Source organism: Sciurus carolinensis, chromosome 2 (assembly GCF_902686445.1).
Source record: "Sciurus carolinensis chromosome 2, mSciCar1.2, whole genome shotgun sequence".
NCBI classification, from domain to species: domain Eukaryota; kingdom Metazoa; phylum Chordata; class Mammalia; order Rodentia; family Sciuridae; genus Sciurus; species Sciurus carolinensis.
In genome coordinates, this window is record NC_062214.1 from 179,155,224 (window position 1) to 179,171,671 (window position 16,448).

The window sequence follows — 16,448 nt, forward strand, 5'->3', positions numbered from 1 at the left end:
TCTCTAACTTGAAAAGGAAATAAGATCATATTCTAAAATAGATTTGCGGGGGGAAGGGAAAAAAAAATAATGAATCAAACATCATTGCCCTATGTAAACGTATGATTACACAAATGGTATGCCTTGACTCCATGTACAAATAGAGAAATAACATGTATCCCATTTGTATATAATAATAATAAAAAAAAAGTGAAAAAAATAGATTTGCATAGCAATATTTATATTTAGAATGTATTTTTTAGAGGGAAGACCTAATACAGTCAAGTAATGAATACCAGTAAAAAGATAATGTTTGAGGATACAATATTACAGAACACACTGATGCTTTAAAATTGTAAGTTAAAATATTACACAACTTATTAAATATAACACATAATTCTCTGGGTAATCTTTTGGTACTTATGATGTTACTTTCTATCCTTACATATTAATAAAATCCATACTTTCACCAAAAAAGTATTCATTATATGAATGGTATGAATCTACAACGTGTACAACCACAGAAATGAAATGATATACCCCATTTGTGTACAATGAATCAAAATGTGGTCTGTAAAAAATAAAAAAAACAAATAATTTTTTAAAAAAGTATTCATATACCTATAAAAAAAGCCTGTAAGTGTATCCATAATGTTAATAGCTGTTTTTCTAGTTGATGGGATGATGGGATTTATAGTACTTTTAATTTTTTAAAAATGGTTTTTCTATTCATGAGTAAGGTACATTGCAGTTAAAAAATGAATTTGAATTTTTAAAAGTTCAAATCTAGATCAATTCCTGAGAGTGGTTAATAATGAAATAATAAATGGCTATGGTCATGATTTCTGAAATAATAAACTAAATGACAGAAGGGTGGAAGGATAAGGCAAGGTAGACACATTTTTTAGAACAGGCATTTAGCTCACACTATTGTGAGAAATATCAAAATTTAAATTTAAAAGAAGAGTCAAGAAGGAGAAAAAGGATTACAGTTTACATGTTTACAAAAGCTTCAACTGGAGAGTGATAAATATCTAATTCAAATTATCTAGGATGACTGAAAGGTTATTGTAGTAAAAATTCTAACAGTTCTGAAAACAGCTAATGCAACCTGTAGACAATTCTCTCTGTGCTTCTATTTTGTGTACTGCCCTGATAATTTTAAATTATTATTTTTGGTATCCAAAAAGAAATGTTAGAGTATTAATATAACCCGTATGGAATTTCCTCTATTGAATTCAGTTCATGTAACATGGGTCAAATCTGGTAAGTGAATAACTAATAACTTATTAATAAGTTATTAAGTGAATAACTAATATATTTAAATCTAAGAAATGCCATAAACCTATACTCTGTACATATGGTTAATAATCAATAAAATCAGACTTCTTCAGCATCTTTCTACACTCACTAGTTTTAAAATTTCAGTTATCTCTTTCCTAAATCAAGCAAAAGTAAAGAAAACGTCCCGACTACCTGGCTTCCGTACTTTCTTTGGCTCTTCATAGTCCTTGTTTTCTGGATTTGGAGATTCTAGAAAGCTGATTTCTTCTGTGACACTTTCCCCCTCCTGGTTCTTGAGGTTGTCTTCCTCTTCTTGAATGTGGGATTCCAATTCTGATTCTTCTGAATCAAGAAATATCTGACCAGCAACTACTCTTCCTGTGGTGGTATGGTCCTTTACTGACTCATCTGATGGCAAAGCAGTCTGAGAATATAAAGTATTCTTAGTTATCAACAGAAACAAGACTCCCTCCAACACTCCTTCACTTCTGCAAACCCAGCTACATCTGCTTCAGCTCATCCCTACAGGCTCCCACTTGTTGTTCATGACATGCCTTCGTCACTTGCCTGATTCACTCTTTTCTTTGAATTTCAATTCAGATGCTACTTTTTCCCAGGAAGCTTTTCTTAATTCCAAAAGTCCAGTTTAGGTTATCCCTCTACATGTTCCTATTACACCTTGTGTTTCCCCTATGATAACACTGTATTATATATAACTTCGTTTTTATCTACATTTCTTCTAGAGATTAGGGTTAACTAACTGTCCTCCTTGGATATGTAAGACTCAGTCTTATTCATTTAACCAACCAATGGGTACATTAACTCATTTTTTTGGGAAAATTTATGTAAGTGGAAACAAATGGCAGGAGTTCAATCCTCAAAATTAAAAGAAACTACACACACACACATACACACAAGACACTAAAATCAAAACCAATCTCTCATTAGGCAACAAAAATGTTACTGTCTTAAGTCTCTCAGATACACACACTAAATATTCAAGTAGAAATTAAACCTAATAGCCAACATTCTTAATGGAAGTATCTATTATTCTCTCGTGTGGGTCACGAGAAGAATTAATAACTAATATTGAGATCACCTTTTTCTTTTCTTTTTAATTTACATCTGCTACTCAAAAGACACAGATTTCATATCCTTTCTAAGGTCCATAAATCCATGCTTTTAAATCATGCAGTAAATACTGGTCTGTGCAAATTTTAGTACATACCTTGGAGTCTAAGGATTCTTCCTGGCTGCCTTCTTCATCTGTAAAGAAATTTTAAGACAACTTGGTCATATTATCTGTTGGGATGTTACAAGTATTATTAAAAGAAACATCTGAAAAATAAACCAAGTAATCAGTGCTGGATTAACCTTGAATTATTTTAAAAATGGTTGTATTCAGGATCTGGTTTCAAAAAATTAAGTGAAAAGAAAAAATAGGTTGAGGGGGTAACTTTTTTCTTTCTCCAGGTAGGAAAACAAATTGTGCTCCAGTCAAAACAAACAAACCCCAGACACTTTAATTCCATCTGATTTCTATAAATATTTTGTATATAGTCTATTACTGAGAATGAGTTATTCAGTTCATAAAAATAAATCTCAAATTTCATATTCTAGTCTTCTACTTATTCTGTTCCTCTGCTCAGGATCTGGAGTTACATTAGCTTATTTTAGTGCTAATCAGCAGTTAATTGTTTGCTAATGTCAAGAATGGCAAATAATAATAATAATGGTAATGATAATTGTCAGTAGAGTCGCCAATTATGTTAGAATTTATGTTCCACTTTACTGAAGAGATAACCAGATAGAGATAAAAAGTAGCATCCTATTATTGTGTACTTACCCACATGAGAGCTATTTATTAACAAATTGACAGCTTATACTAAATAAATAATAAATCCAGCCACCAATTACACCTTTCTTCCAAATTCATATAGATTGCTTTGGTTATGTCAGATTACACGATTTTCCTTTTATTCTTTCTATGTTTCCCAGCTCTTATTGTTATTTTAACTGCTTGTTATTCTTTTTCCTGCTCTTACATAAACATATGAAATAACTCAACATTCAGGAGCAAATGTTTGCTCTTTGCATAGATTGCCAGTTAAAAAAAATAAAAATTTCAGATGATCTCTTGTTCAATCTTGTTGATTTTATACAAGAGTAAGATTCAGTATTTTCTGCTCCATAAGATATATGAGAAATTAATCAGTAGATACTCTAAGACCATCTGATTTTTACTGGAAAATTTAGTTGTTGTTATATTTACTTCATATAGTTCTATTCTAAATATTATTTGTAAGTTATAACTATAACAAAAACATGTTTTGGATTTGGATTGTCATTAAAGCTAAGCTAACTTAAAGAAATACAATCAACTCATGCAAAAATATATAACTCTATTTTATAATTGTTTTGAATATCTGAGAAAACCAGTCTACCTCTTAAGTTTTGCCATATATGAAAGTGCCTCAATCCAAAGATATTTAAATTACAGCTGGTATTCACATTCACTTACTTTAGATTACACTCATAGTATGTTTGGTTTTTGGCAGGTGGGGAGAAAGGTATGGCATGTGTTGGGTCCATAGTGCCCTTACATTTTGTAGTGATGTCAATTAACAATCATCCTTCCTGTTAACTTCTTCCCAAGTATAACCTTAAGCCCAAGTTCTAACAGATGGTTCAAGTTCCATTCTCAGTATATCTTTAGGTAAATTAAGAAAATCATCTCTATTATTTATCAGTTGTATGTGTACATGTAGTTAAGCATATTATGTAGTTAATATATCAAGAGAAGTCTTCAGGTGTGCAAATGTGTATGATACATCCCCAAAGACTGAAACTTTGGATTAGATGGAACTCTACTAATTACTAAATCTAGTACCTTGTCACAACAGGTCACAAAGGTACCAATAGGTAAGTAATATAGACACCTATAAGTAAATTGAAAGACATACACATTTGCAACACTACAAACTGTTAGGCATTAGAGAAGCAAAATGTGTTTCTGAACTCCAAGAGACATGACTTGTGACATCAGGGTTATTTCATGAGAATTGCATCATGCTGTCTTTCTTTCCCTCTCTCTTTACAAACTAGGAAACAGTAAGATTGTTGATAAATAAGAGAATTTGTTCTCAGTTACTAAACTAGGAAAGCCTATTCCAGGTTGCCATCGAAAAGCATAAGTATTTTCTCTTTCAAATTGATACATATATTCATATAACATATATTTAAAAAGCTGCTTATACCCTAAGCACTCCAATATGTAACATGCAGCTAAAGATGAAAAACACTGGAGTTATCCATAAATAAAAAGTAAATAGTAATGCTGTTTATCAGAACACAAACACCAAGCAACAAGAAAAAATGTAATCCATAAAGAGTTATGGATTCTCATTCACCAGTATCACATCCAAAATACAATTATTCATACTACTTCATTAACTGTACACCTTCCTTTAAAAAAGATAAATTTTCATTATATCAGCTAACACAGTCACAAAGTATCAGGGATACTTTCAAGAAAAAGCGATTATAACATTCTTTTTGTCACCTGTCAGGTAGCACACCTTCAAAAACAAAGTCTTAAGTGAAAAGAGACCAGATACTGTCTTCTGCTTTGTCACTTTGCTTAGGATCTCTACAGATCCTGGAATATTCTTGATTCTGATTTATCCCAAAGCTGAGGTCTCTTAAGAACTAAGTACAACACTGGCTTCATCATATATTAATTTGGATAGACAAGGTTCAGTGTCAAAAGTTTGCTCAGCCTCCATTTTCTCAATCTGTCAAAAGGGGATGACACCATCTGTCCTGTTCATTGGAAATGTTGTAAGGAACGAAAGCAGTGAAATTCAATATCCTCTCTGAAAATTACTCTCCGAATTTATGGTATAACTGTTATCTGAAATACCGGCAATGGATCTAATTAAAAAGATTCTATAACATTGCATGTCATAAATAAGTTTTTTTTGTTGTTTTTTATTTGTATTTCTGTGTGTGTGTGTGTGTGTGTGTGTGTGTGTGTGTTTGTATGCCCTAGGGATTGAACCCAGGGTCTCCTGCATCCTCTGCCACTAAACTACATCTCTAGTCCCAAGAAAGTATGTACTTCTAAGTGAGAAACATTACACTTTTTCACCATTATCTTGAGAAAAAACTTTTAATCCTCTATTTACTAACAGGGAAAGGAAACATTTCTAATGCAAGTATCATATTCCTACGTCTTTATTAGCTATTAAGTAATAGCTAATAATAGGACTGAGATCATTTTTGTTGGTTAACCAAATTTTACCTAGTTATAAATGCAACCCTCCCTGGGTAACAGTTAACATTCACACTAAAATTACTACCCCAAACTTGATTTTTATATAGGAGCAAAGCTTTAATTCTAAACTCTTAAAACTAGGCTGAAATTCTATATAAAATAAGCACTTTAATGAATAAAAAAGCCAAATGAAAAATCCAAGCACTTAATTCATAAAACTTTATATCACACATTTTATGATATTTGCACTTATCAGTACAACACCGTTGTCTCTTATTTATATGGAGAGCTCATTCCAGGACCCTCAACCCCCAAAACCCAGGATACCAAAAGCTGAGGATGCTAAAAGTCTCTTATATAAAAGAGCATAGTATTTGTATATAACTTACACCCTTTCTTACTTATAATACCTAGCTATGTAAGTAGTTGTTACATTGTTTAGAAGACAATGACAAGGAAAAACACTATCTTTCCTCCAAATATTTTCCATCTTCAGTTGGTTGAATCTGCTGGAATTCATTAATAGGGGAAGCCAATTGGCTTTTATTAACTTTCAGCATGCCTATCTATGTTATTTTAGGTCCAGCTAAGACTTTGCCTTCACCAGGGAAATGTTTTGGCACATTTTTAACAATGATGGAAATCAAAGCAGACATTTTTTTTTTTTTGAATCTTTGCTTACATCAATACACCCAAGATTTAACACTTTAGTGTTAACAGTATTTTACTGTAAGATCCTCAGAGACCCAACTGTTGATCTTTAAATATCATCTCCACTGGCATGGAGCTCTGTGCATATGAAACGAAGTCAAAGGAAGACACAGGGAAATCTGTATGCTTTAATTTTCTTTAAACTATGATAAATGAATTCAGAGATAAATATCATATCTTTAATTAGTCTACTTCTCAATCTTTAGGGTGAAGAATCACTCACAGACCATGTTCCTGTAAAAATACCTGAGCTATTCCAGACCTAAAACAAATTCTTAACAAAACCTACGAGGAATTCTGTTTAAAGTGGTCAGTTACTTTGCTATTAAACTCAGCAGCTTAATTTCTTACTTCTTTTAATCAAACAACTGCTAGAGGTGCTTCAAGAGTTATGTACCATATAGATTTTAAAGATTTGGCATGAACACAGACCATCACTACAAGTTGGAATAGAATGAAGCTCAAAGCATGCTGCCAGTAAAGTAGTTTGAATATGGTTCTTGCTTTTAAAATGGTGTCTTAAACCACATCATGGACAGAATTTTGGTTTAGGTCTCTTATTTTAGAAGCAGGATGACGTTACAGCATTGATTTACAACTAGGGCAGATAATTTGGGGATTTGAATAACCAGCTGGGAAATTTTCTGTTAAAAAAATGGGAGTTGGCATTTATTTTTTGCCTTGTTCCAAAAAAATTTAAAGCCAGAGAACAGTTATTTTGTTAATTGACACTGATTCAAATTCCAGATTTCCTATACTAATTGTTTATCAACATTTAGAGATACTATTTTTTTCTTAAATCAACATTCCCACAAGAGAAGTTTTCTGATGTAGGCAAACCAAGACATTAACAAAGAAAACAACTTTCAAAACCAGAGCATAAACTAGGTAATTGACAGTAAATTCAAAAGCCCATGAATTTCTGTATCTATATAAAAAGGTGAAACTATTTGTTGTTCAATTTGTGATAACCATGTATCCCTCAAAAGTGATAAAATCGCTGTCAACAAACATGAGACAACTCAGACACTGTGACAGAGGTCACCACTCTCTCAGGAAGGTTTTAAAAAGCGGGTTGGACAGTGGCTACAGTTACATCATAAGTCTCCGTTTTTTAAAAAACAGACTAGGGACTACCTTAGGTGTTAGGCAAACGCACCAAACCACTGTCAATCGCTAGGGTTGTTGGCCCCTGCTGTGCCCAAAGTGACAGCTCCAAGTGTGTCAATTACAAAGCACAAACGCAGGTTTCCAGGCTGAATGCAGTACATCAGCTACACAAGGGTCGGGCTCATGTGGTGGGTCTACGCCAGCTGTTGGGATTCATTCCCATGGAGTCGATTCCTTATCCGTGAGAAGCCACGTAAAGTTTGTTACGTTGAGAAAGAGGTGTGGGCAGTGTAACCGCCCCTTCTTTCTCTCCCCTCCTCCGCCTCCCAAAATACCTACTATGGTCAGGCCCACCGAAGCCCAAGATTACGGCGAGTGACAGGCCAGTGCGAGTGTGACCACAGGCAGCGGAGTCCCGAGCCCTGAGCCCCCACCGCCCGACTACCGAACGAGGCCGGGGGGCGGCGGCTCCGGCCTTTAGGCCGCGGGAAAGGATACTGACCCGAGGACGCCGAGGCCGAGCCCAGTAGCACCGCACAGAGCAGTAGCGTCAGCCCAACCCGGACCTGCATCCTGCTCTCGCGGCCGCTGCCAGCCCGTGGAGCTGTCGCCTTCACCTCTGCCACCACCGACTCAGCCACCGCCGCCTCGCCACTGCTCTTCCTGCTCTAGCTTTCTTTCTCCGCCCCTTCCCAGGCCTCCTGACCCAGCGCGCAGCCAATCCCTAATTGCCGCCGCGGGCTCCTCGCCCAATCGCTGTGTTCGCCCCTCCCGCCTCATTGCCCCCGCCTCGAGGTCACCTATTGGCCAATCATAGCGCGAAGCTCCCACACCACCATTCCTGGTTGGACCACAGTCTCACCGACATGGCCCCAGCTAATTGGTAGCTCCTGAATCAGAGCGTGAGGACTACAATACACTTCATGTGATTGACGGGCGTGTGCTCTTGGGAAGCGTAGTCCATCCTGGGGCAAGCCAGGTGGCTGTGGAAGTTAAGAGAATTTAACATCCGAGCCAGATATTGGCACAAGGCTGGAAGTCCCACTTTTATGTTTTGCTTTTGGGCCAAAGTAAATATCAAGGAACCCATGAGGTTAAGACATGATATCTGTTAATCATCTCTATTTGTTTTATTTAGAGAATTTGAACATAGGGACGTGAGCATTGAGAAAAATGTAACAATTTTTAAAGCTTTAATTTTTTTTTTAAAACTTTAGATTTTAAGAAATTTACTTTAAAAACTTACGTAAAAGAGTACCGTGGTATGCAGAAACCAGGGTACAACTAACTACAGTTCATTCTTTCCTATACAAAAGGAAATCATAGGCAGTGTAGATTATCTCGACGCTAGTATGAATTTTTCCTAGGGCCACCAGATAATAATCATCTGGAAAATGTGCCAAGAGCTTTTGTAAAACCCTTTCAAACACTTGTCCTCTATCTCTAGTCTTGTGAATTGCACTGTTTTCTTCCTCCTTGACCTGAAAAGAGGCTGTGTTGGCGAGTGTAGAGATGGAGGTAATAGCTACAGCATTGCCATAAACAGAAATACTTTATGTAACACGGATTCAGGAATGTTCCTTTTGGGTAGCAGGGCAGTGGCTTGGTGCCACCATCCCTTCTTTCATCAAATTGTGGCATTCTGTTTTCCCTAGTACCTATCTGCAATCAGAGCATTGTCAATCTGGGAATTTTTCCTTTTTGAGAGGAAGTCTCCCCCGCGCATCCCAGGAACACCCTAAAAAACTAACTGCTGTTCTTTATCTCAGGGGGGAATGAAAGAAAGATATTATCTGACAAAAAGTTCTTTTTCTACTTAACCTCCTTGGCTCTTACCTTCATTTCTGTCACTGACATGTTTCATCAGAGCTTCTCTGTTTTTAAATCATAGAGTAAAATCATTTTCCTCCCATTTTCATCTGATCTTATCTCTCATTTAAAAATTTACTTTTGTATTAATTTACTTTTTTCTCTTTCTTACTGGAAATTTCCTTAATGGGTCACATTTCCCTTACCCGGATGATGCACCTGAGGTCTAGTTGTTACATTCTCAGATGATTCTCCTGCCAGTCTAAATCACATACCACAGTCATATTAATTTTTCTTAAACACTCCTTTCATATACCTATTCAAAAATTATCAATGGCCTCTTTTTTTCATAGAATAAAGAACGTTAGAAATGTGTTGATTCACAGATTAGGAGCATGTGCTGACAGTTCTCTTTTGGTGAAGTACTGAGAAAGAAATTTCTGCCTTCCACACAAGAATCGGTGATTATCTGATCATAAGATTTGGGAAGGTACTCTGCTTAGTTAAGGTCCAACTTCTTTTTAATTTTTGTCTTTATGAATTCTCAGAGTTAAGTCCCTGTGATGGGTGCTGTATGGACCTGTTTTCACTTTTTTTTTTTTTTTTTTTTTTTGCAGCTGCTGGGGATTGAACCCAGGGCCTTGTGCTTGCAAGGCAAGCACTCTACCAACTGAGCTATCTCCCCAGCCCCTGTTTTCACTTTTTAATATTGCTTTATAACTTTCCACATTAACACAATCTTGCCTTGTTGTGGGCTTCCCTACCCTCTTCTCATTTGCCCTTACTTCTTTGCTGTAGCCCTAGCATTCTCCCCAGTTTCAATTGCTTTTCTTCTTGGTTGAGATTTCTTCAACCAGTCCTGACCTCCTTTGTCTTCATTTTTCCAAGTGTCTATTATCAAACATTTACAACCTTGCCTCATATGTATTGTAAACTTGCTGAGGTCAGTGACAATCACATGATTCTGAATGTAGGAATATAACATGGGACTTGCCACCTACTAGCATTAGATAATTATCGTTGATTGATAGATACGCCTTCCCTGTTGGTTGTAGATTTCAAAAGAGTTTCAGGGAAAAGGCACTTACTACACTATGTAGTGTTCTACAGTTATTATTTCTTATTGATTGCTTATAAGGATGGAAATTAGTTTTATTCCTTTAATTGGAAAGGGTTAAGAACTAGTAGAGCTTTTGCCATTAGCCAGCAATTAGTAACTAATATGTTCTGCAAATGCTCCATAAGACCTTGACTTCCTGGGGAAATTCTGAGTCTCCAAAGCAGGTTCAAATGATGGCGTGGGAAAGTCAGATTTATTTGGTCAGTCTGCTATGCTGCATGTTGTTTAATTAAAAAAAAGTCTGTAAATTCTCCACAGCCTTATCCAAGCTAAGTATACGTGCCTCAAGGTCCCCTGCCAACATTCCCTGTTAAGGTTATGTACTTACTCTACTGGTACGAAATGTTAATGTTATTATTTATTAATTGATAAACTTCTTTTATGTTTGCTCAGCTGTGCTCTATTCAGTCTGTCCATATAAAAGTGTTCTGGGTCATTGTCATAGATTTCCAAGTTGCAGAAAACCTATTTACTTTGCATTACAACACAGCAGAGGCTCTGATGGAAAGAGGAATCAGTCCCTTTTTGTGTACATGATATTGATATGATTTTAATTTCATTGAGATGAACTAGGCAATCAGCAAATGTTGAGAACCCCTGAAAGTGTTGAGGACACAAACCCTTCTTGCTTATCTCTCCAGGATGACAAGACAATTCCCAGAGACCCTTCTTGAGAATGGAAAGTTGGTGGGGTATATCATTTCCTATGCTGTTCTTAGGGATTTATTTGAGTTGTTTAGTGTACAGGCTGCCAGCATTTGTATCAAGGTATCTGCCAGAGCAGGATTAGTGGTGAGAGAAGCAGGATATTTTCCCCTTAGGGATTAGAGAAGACTGTTCTATTTTTTTTGATAGGGTGGAGTGAATTAAAGTAATTTCTCTTGTGTTTCTTTTTTCATGCATAAATGAAGTATAAATCCTGAAACTATATGATGAGATGCAAGGTTGTGTCTTCTTTTACTTTCTGAGCTTTTGAAGTAAATGAACAAGTGGCTTTACACCCCATTTTATCCCTCATAACTTCAGGATAGTGAATAGTGTAGATAATAAGTAATCAGAATAAATAACCTTTGGATGTTCATGTCGCATTCCATGATTACAATTAAAGGTCCTAAAGTTCAAAGTGTAGATAACAGATTGTAGAGGATTATGTTCACTAAAACCAAGTTTTGAAGCTGATAGGTGAAAGATAGTTTATCAAAGTGACATTTACTTTGTGTGTATCTATTATTACTAAGCAGTATTGAGTCAGATAAAGGAAAATCCAGTGTGCTTTTATACCCTGAATAAATGGACAGGCTTCTTTGGGTACAATTTTTATAGATTTGTTAACTTCTAGTTCTGGACAGAGACTAGATTAAAACTAAATTTCAATGAGAACTTCAATTGGGTGAACTTTATAAGGTAAGCAACTTGGAGTTCCTATTAAATTCAGAATACTTAACCCTTTAGTAGGTGACAATTTGTTTAATTAGTGAATGTTACATTAGGAATTTTCTTTTCCCCTTCCCTTTCTTTCCTTCCACAATATTTTTTGAGCACTATCGATGTCTCCCAGTCAAAGGCCAACAGGAACACACCTGCAGTTGAGCACATGGACTTTGGGACTCATTGCACTGTGGAAGAACACACACCATAGGGTATCTCAGAAAGTGTTATAGGGCTGGGGTCCCCGGAGAAACTGAGGCAGTGTAGAAGTCTCCCTCCCCCCACTTCAAAACCTGATTCTTGCAATCAGTCAAGAAAGATTTCAGACATGTCATTCAGAGTAACAGGCAGGAGTTTTCTAGAAAAAAAAGGAAAGGGGCAGGGGACACTCCTAAGGGAGAAAGTGGGTCCTCTCCGAGAGGAATAAAAATGGTGTGCCCCTCCTGCCCTCAAGTTTTATTGGGGGTCCCAGGGAAGTTTCTAGAGAATTCCACCCAGGTCCAATTCTTGACTTTTGACAGATAACATGATAGATAACATCATACTTACAAGTCCCCACTGCCATGAAAACTCTAGGTCGTTTTGGCCCATGTTGACTAGTTCTACTTGGAACGTGTTCTTACAGATTTTATGTTTTGGGGGAATTAGCCTTATCTCCCTAAGTTCCGGGATCTAGTTTATGTAAGGGTCACAGAATTTCCTCCCCTTCAGGGTAGCTTGTGTTCCTTTTATTGACCTTATTTTGTGTCTGCATTTCTTCTGAAGATAACAGATAGCTTGCAGAGGAATGCAACATATCCCGTAGACTTAAGCCAGCCAGGGCTGCAGGTAAATTGCTTTTTAAAAGTGAAAGCATGTGGTTGTCAGCATAGTGGTCCCAGTTTATAGAACCTCATGTTCCCACCACTCAAGTCTATCTGTCTCCTATCAAAATGATGCTTTAAGGAAGCTATCATAGAATTTGGGCTTTTGTTTGGTGATTTGTGGAGGGTCTAGGGAAGTCAGATTTGCTCTAGATTGGATGCCTATGTTTCCTTTGACTTGGTAGAAATAAATCAATAAATCTTAAGGGAGGGGAGATTAGAATGAGAATAAAACCATATTTGGTAAAAAAGTAGTAGTCATTCATTCTGGCTCCAAAGAGAAAGTATTTGGCATTTTGTGGGTGGCACAGGGAACTTGTTTTTGTATGTGCTTAGATAAAATTATGTGTGCCATCACATTCTGGAGACAGAGGAACCTGTCTGTGCTTGGGATTCCATGAGATTGCTCATGTCTAATTGGAGAATAACAGAACCTGGTGGTGAGTGCCAGGTCAGCTCCTGAATGTCAGGAACTGTTCTTTGTTTTTCTTTCTTAGCACCTATTATATGGTACACTATTGTAAATAAAATAGACGAAACCCGGAGTTAACATTCTAAATAGGGGGAGAACAAGAATAAAATAAGTAAGTAAACTATAATATATTAGAGGGTGGTAAGTGCTATGGGGAAAAATTAGCAGGAAGGGGAAGAAGGAGGCTGGAGAAGGAGGTCATTTAAATTTAAACTTCCTGGGAAGTGTGCTCTGGTCTTCCCCATAAAGCTGAGTTTGAGTAAAGACTGAGAGATTATGCAGGAATGATCCATGAAGATACCGGAGTGAAGAGCTTTCTAGGAATAGAGAGAAGGTTGTGGAAAAGCAAGAACTTGTTTACTGTGTGCTACGAGCAACAATGAACTCTATGGTTACAGAAAAAGGTAAAGGAGGGAGAAGCACATCAGAGAAGCGGTTGGGGCCAGATGTTTTGGGGATTTTAGGCCAATATTAAGGGAAAAACCGAATGCTACTTTTTTTTTTCCTTTTTTTTATTGATGCATTATAGTTGTACATAATGGTGGGATTTGTCGATTTGTTGTTACAGATTAGCAGAATGCTAATCTGATGTTGAGTCTGGCAATATGGATTTGTGGCTTGGATAGTGGTCTAGAGATCTCTCTCCTACACAGGAATGATAAAATTTATCACACAAACTATTATTTGTTTGTATATAAAGCTAAAGGAACCAATTAAAACAATTAAACAATTGTATTCAAAAGTTTAATTCAGATGGGCATCGCTATGCATGCCTGTAATCCCAGCTACTGGGGTAGGTTGAAACAAGAGGATCTCAAATTTGAGGGCTGGGGAGATAGCTCAGTTGGTAGAGTGTTTGCCTCGCAAGCACAAGGTCCTGGGTTCAATTCCCAGTACCGCAAAAAAAAAAAAAAAAAAAAAAAAAAAAAAAATCATTCTCAAATTTGAGAGTGACCTGAGAAATTTAGGAGACCCTATTCCTGTCCCTGTCAGAAGAAGAGCAAGGAATTAGGAGTTGGGGGAGGAGACGGAGGAGGAGATGATGACAACAACCTCAGAATGTAGCTCAGTGCACTTGTCTAGTCTTATGGTTTGGATATGAGGTGTTCCCTGAAAGATTCATGTTAGATAATGCAGGAATGTTCAGAGTTGAAGTGATAGGATTAAGAGAGTTGTAACCTCATCAGTGGATTAATCCACTTGATGGATTAATGATTTAAATGGACTACTAGGTGATAACTGTAGGCATTTGGAACAAGGCTGAGGAAACTAGATCATGGGCTGTGCCCTTGGAAATTAAATCTTGTCCCATGCGCCTCATGCTTTTGCTCTCCTTCTCTGCTTCTTGACTGCCAGTAGCTGAGCAGCTTTCCTCTGCCACACTCTTCCCCCATGATGTGCTGCCTCATCTCAGGTCTAGAGCAATGGAGCCAATAGACCATGGACTGAACCTCTGCAACTCTGAGCCTAAAATACAATTTTTCTCCTCTAAGTTGTTCCTGTCAGTCATCTCTGTCATAGTCACGAAAAGCTGACTTAGATATTTAGGGTGTATGAGGTCCTGGGTTCCATTGCCTGTTCCAAAAGAAAAAAGTCTGATTCAAAGAAGTTCACATACTGGTTAGGAGTTGAGGTGGATGAATGCAAAATGACCACTTTAGAGAAAGATCTTCAAATAAAGGAAATAATATTACTATAAATGCAAATCACTTCTGTGATGACTGATAGTAATTTCAGATCAAGGGGCTGCATTGGCAAAAAGAAATATGTGATTTATACTAAAATGTATGAATGTGTATTTCAAATATACACAAAAATATGTTTATGTAAATGCACATTTATATGTAATTAAAACAAGCAGCATAAAAATTGAGAGTTAAGTTGCAGACATGATGTTGTTTTTCTCCTAAATATGTTAATGTGTATTTCCTGAAAAAAAATTCCTCACATAACCACAGCACTATTATCAGTCAGACATTTAATAACTGATTCAATACTAACCCACAGAATTTATTCAGATTGCACCAATTTTCTTTAATTATTTCCTTTCTAACAATAGAAAATCCAAGAGATGGAGGTGTATCCAGTTTGGTTAATTTCCTCTTACCTGGATCAGTTCCTGTAGGGTGTGTGTTTGTGTTTTCCTGAATCTTCTGATATTGAGTTTTTAAAGTGCATAAGCCAGTTATTTTGTAGAATGTGTCCTAATTTCAGTTTGTGTCATGATTAGATTTAGGTGTTACACTCTGTATAAAGAAATGCTGAATTCTCTCCAGGGCACCAGATAAGCAGGCAAATGATGTTTGAGAGTCCCTGGCAAAGTTGATTTTGATTTGGTTAAGGAGGCATTTCTGTTGTATTTTATTTACCTTTTGTAATTAATATGTATCTTGTAGGGCTTACTGTAAGACTAAGTAGGTATCACAAGATTCTTAATGATCATCCCCTACTTTTATCATGTATACATTCATGATTCTTGCATGATTTAATTATTTTTGTAAGAGATGCCAAATGGTGATTTTTCTAATTCCATCAATCCTTCTTGTGTTTATTATTGACTTTCTAGTGGAGGCAGAATTTTCTTATTTATTAACTTAATCAATTAATTTACATTGGTGTGGTCAGATTCTTTTTTTTAATTTATTTTTATAGACTGCATTTTGGTTCATTGTACACAGATGGGGTACATCATTTCATTTCTATGGTTGTGCACAATGTAGATTTATACAATTTGTGTGATTATACATATACTTAGGGTAATGATGTCTGTCTCATTCCACCTTTTTCATACCCCCTCCGTCTCATTTCCCTCTGTGTAACCTAAAGTTTCTCCATTCTTTTCTCACCCCCTCACCCTACCTCCATTTTATATCATCATCCACTTATCAGGGAAAATATTTGGCTTTTGTTTTTTTGGGATTGGCTTATTTCACGTCATAGCATGATATTCTCCAATTCTTTACTCAATAGGTCTTTTATTATCATTACTGTAAGATTATCTCAAAATTGGCTATTGATGCTCCTTCAAAGTGACACCTACATCTTTGTGACATGACCCCATCATTTTTTGAGCTCACCCTTACTGTTTTGTATTATTTACATGTTTTATACCTTCCCTGACCTAGCCCTGGAATTAGCCATTTTTCCAAGGAATCCTGCTCCCTTTCTCTGAAAAATGATATTTACATTTTAGGAGACTCCTTGCTACTGGGGTGTTATTGCTTCTACAATCTCTTATCAGACAGAGCTGGGAAGTGTATGTGTGAGTGTGAGTGTGTGTGTGTTGGGGTGTAGTGTTATAGTTTAGATCTGGAATGTCCCTCAAATGCTCATTGGTTGAATCCTTGTCCTCTATGCAGCAATGTTCAGGAGTGGGGCTTTGGGAAGTGATTGGAT

The 16,448-nt window shown here is 36.5% G+C and overlaps 1 protein-coding gene and 1 non-coding gene across 2 annotated transcripts in view; one reads left to right on the forward strand and one right to left on the reverse strand.

Moving 5' to 3' along the window:
* Sel1l (SEL1L adaptor subunit of ERAD E3 ubiquitin ligase) overlaps positions 1-8,032 on the reverse strand; it is a 65,833-nt gene extending 57,801 nt beyond the window's left edge. Inside the window, exons 1-3 of the mRNA XM_047538993.1 lie at positions 7,863-8,032; positions 2,492-2,529; positions 1,456-1,687 (exon numbers count right to left, since the gene is read on the reverse strand). Of these exons, the coding sequence (XP_047394949.1) occupies positions 1,456-1,687; positions 2,492-2,529; positions 7,863-7,932 (340 nt within the window). The 5' untranslated portion in view covers positions 7,933-8,032. The remainder of the gene's footprint in view (positions 1-1,455; positions 1,688-2,491; positions 2,530-7,862) is intronic.
* A 5,850-nt stretch (positions 8,033-13,882) lies between these two features.
* On the forward strand, positions 13,883-13,951 carry Trnaa-cgc (transfer RNA alanine (anticodon CGC)). Its single transcript has one exon. It is a non-coding gene; the product is annotated as a tRNA-Ala (tRNA).
* Positions 13,952-16,448: the final 2,497 nt, after the last annotated feature.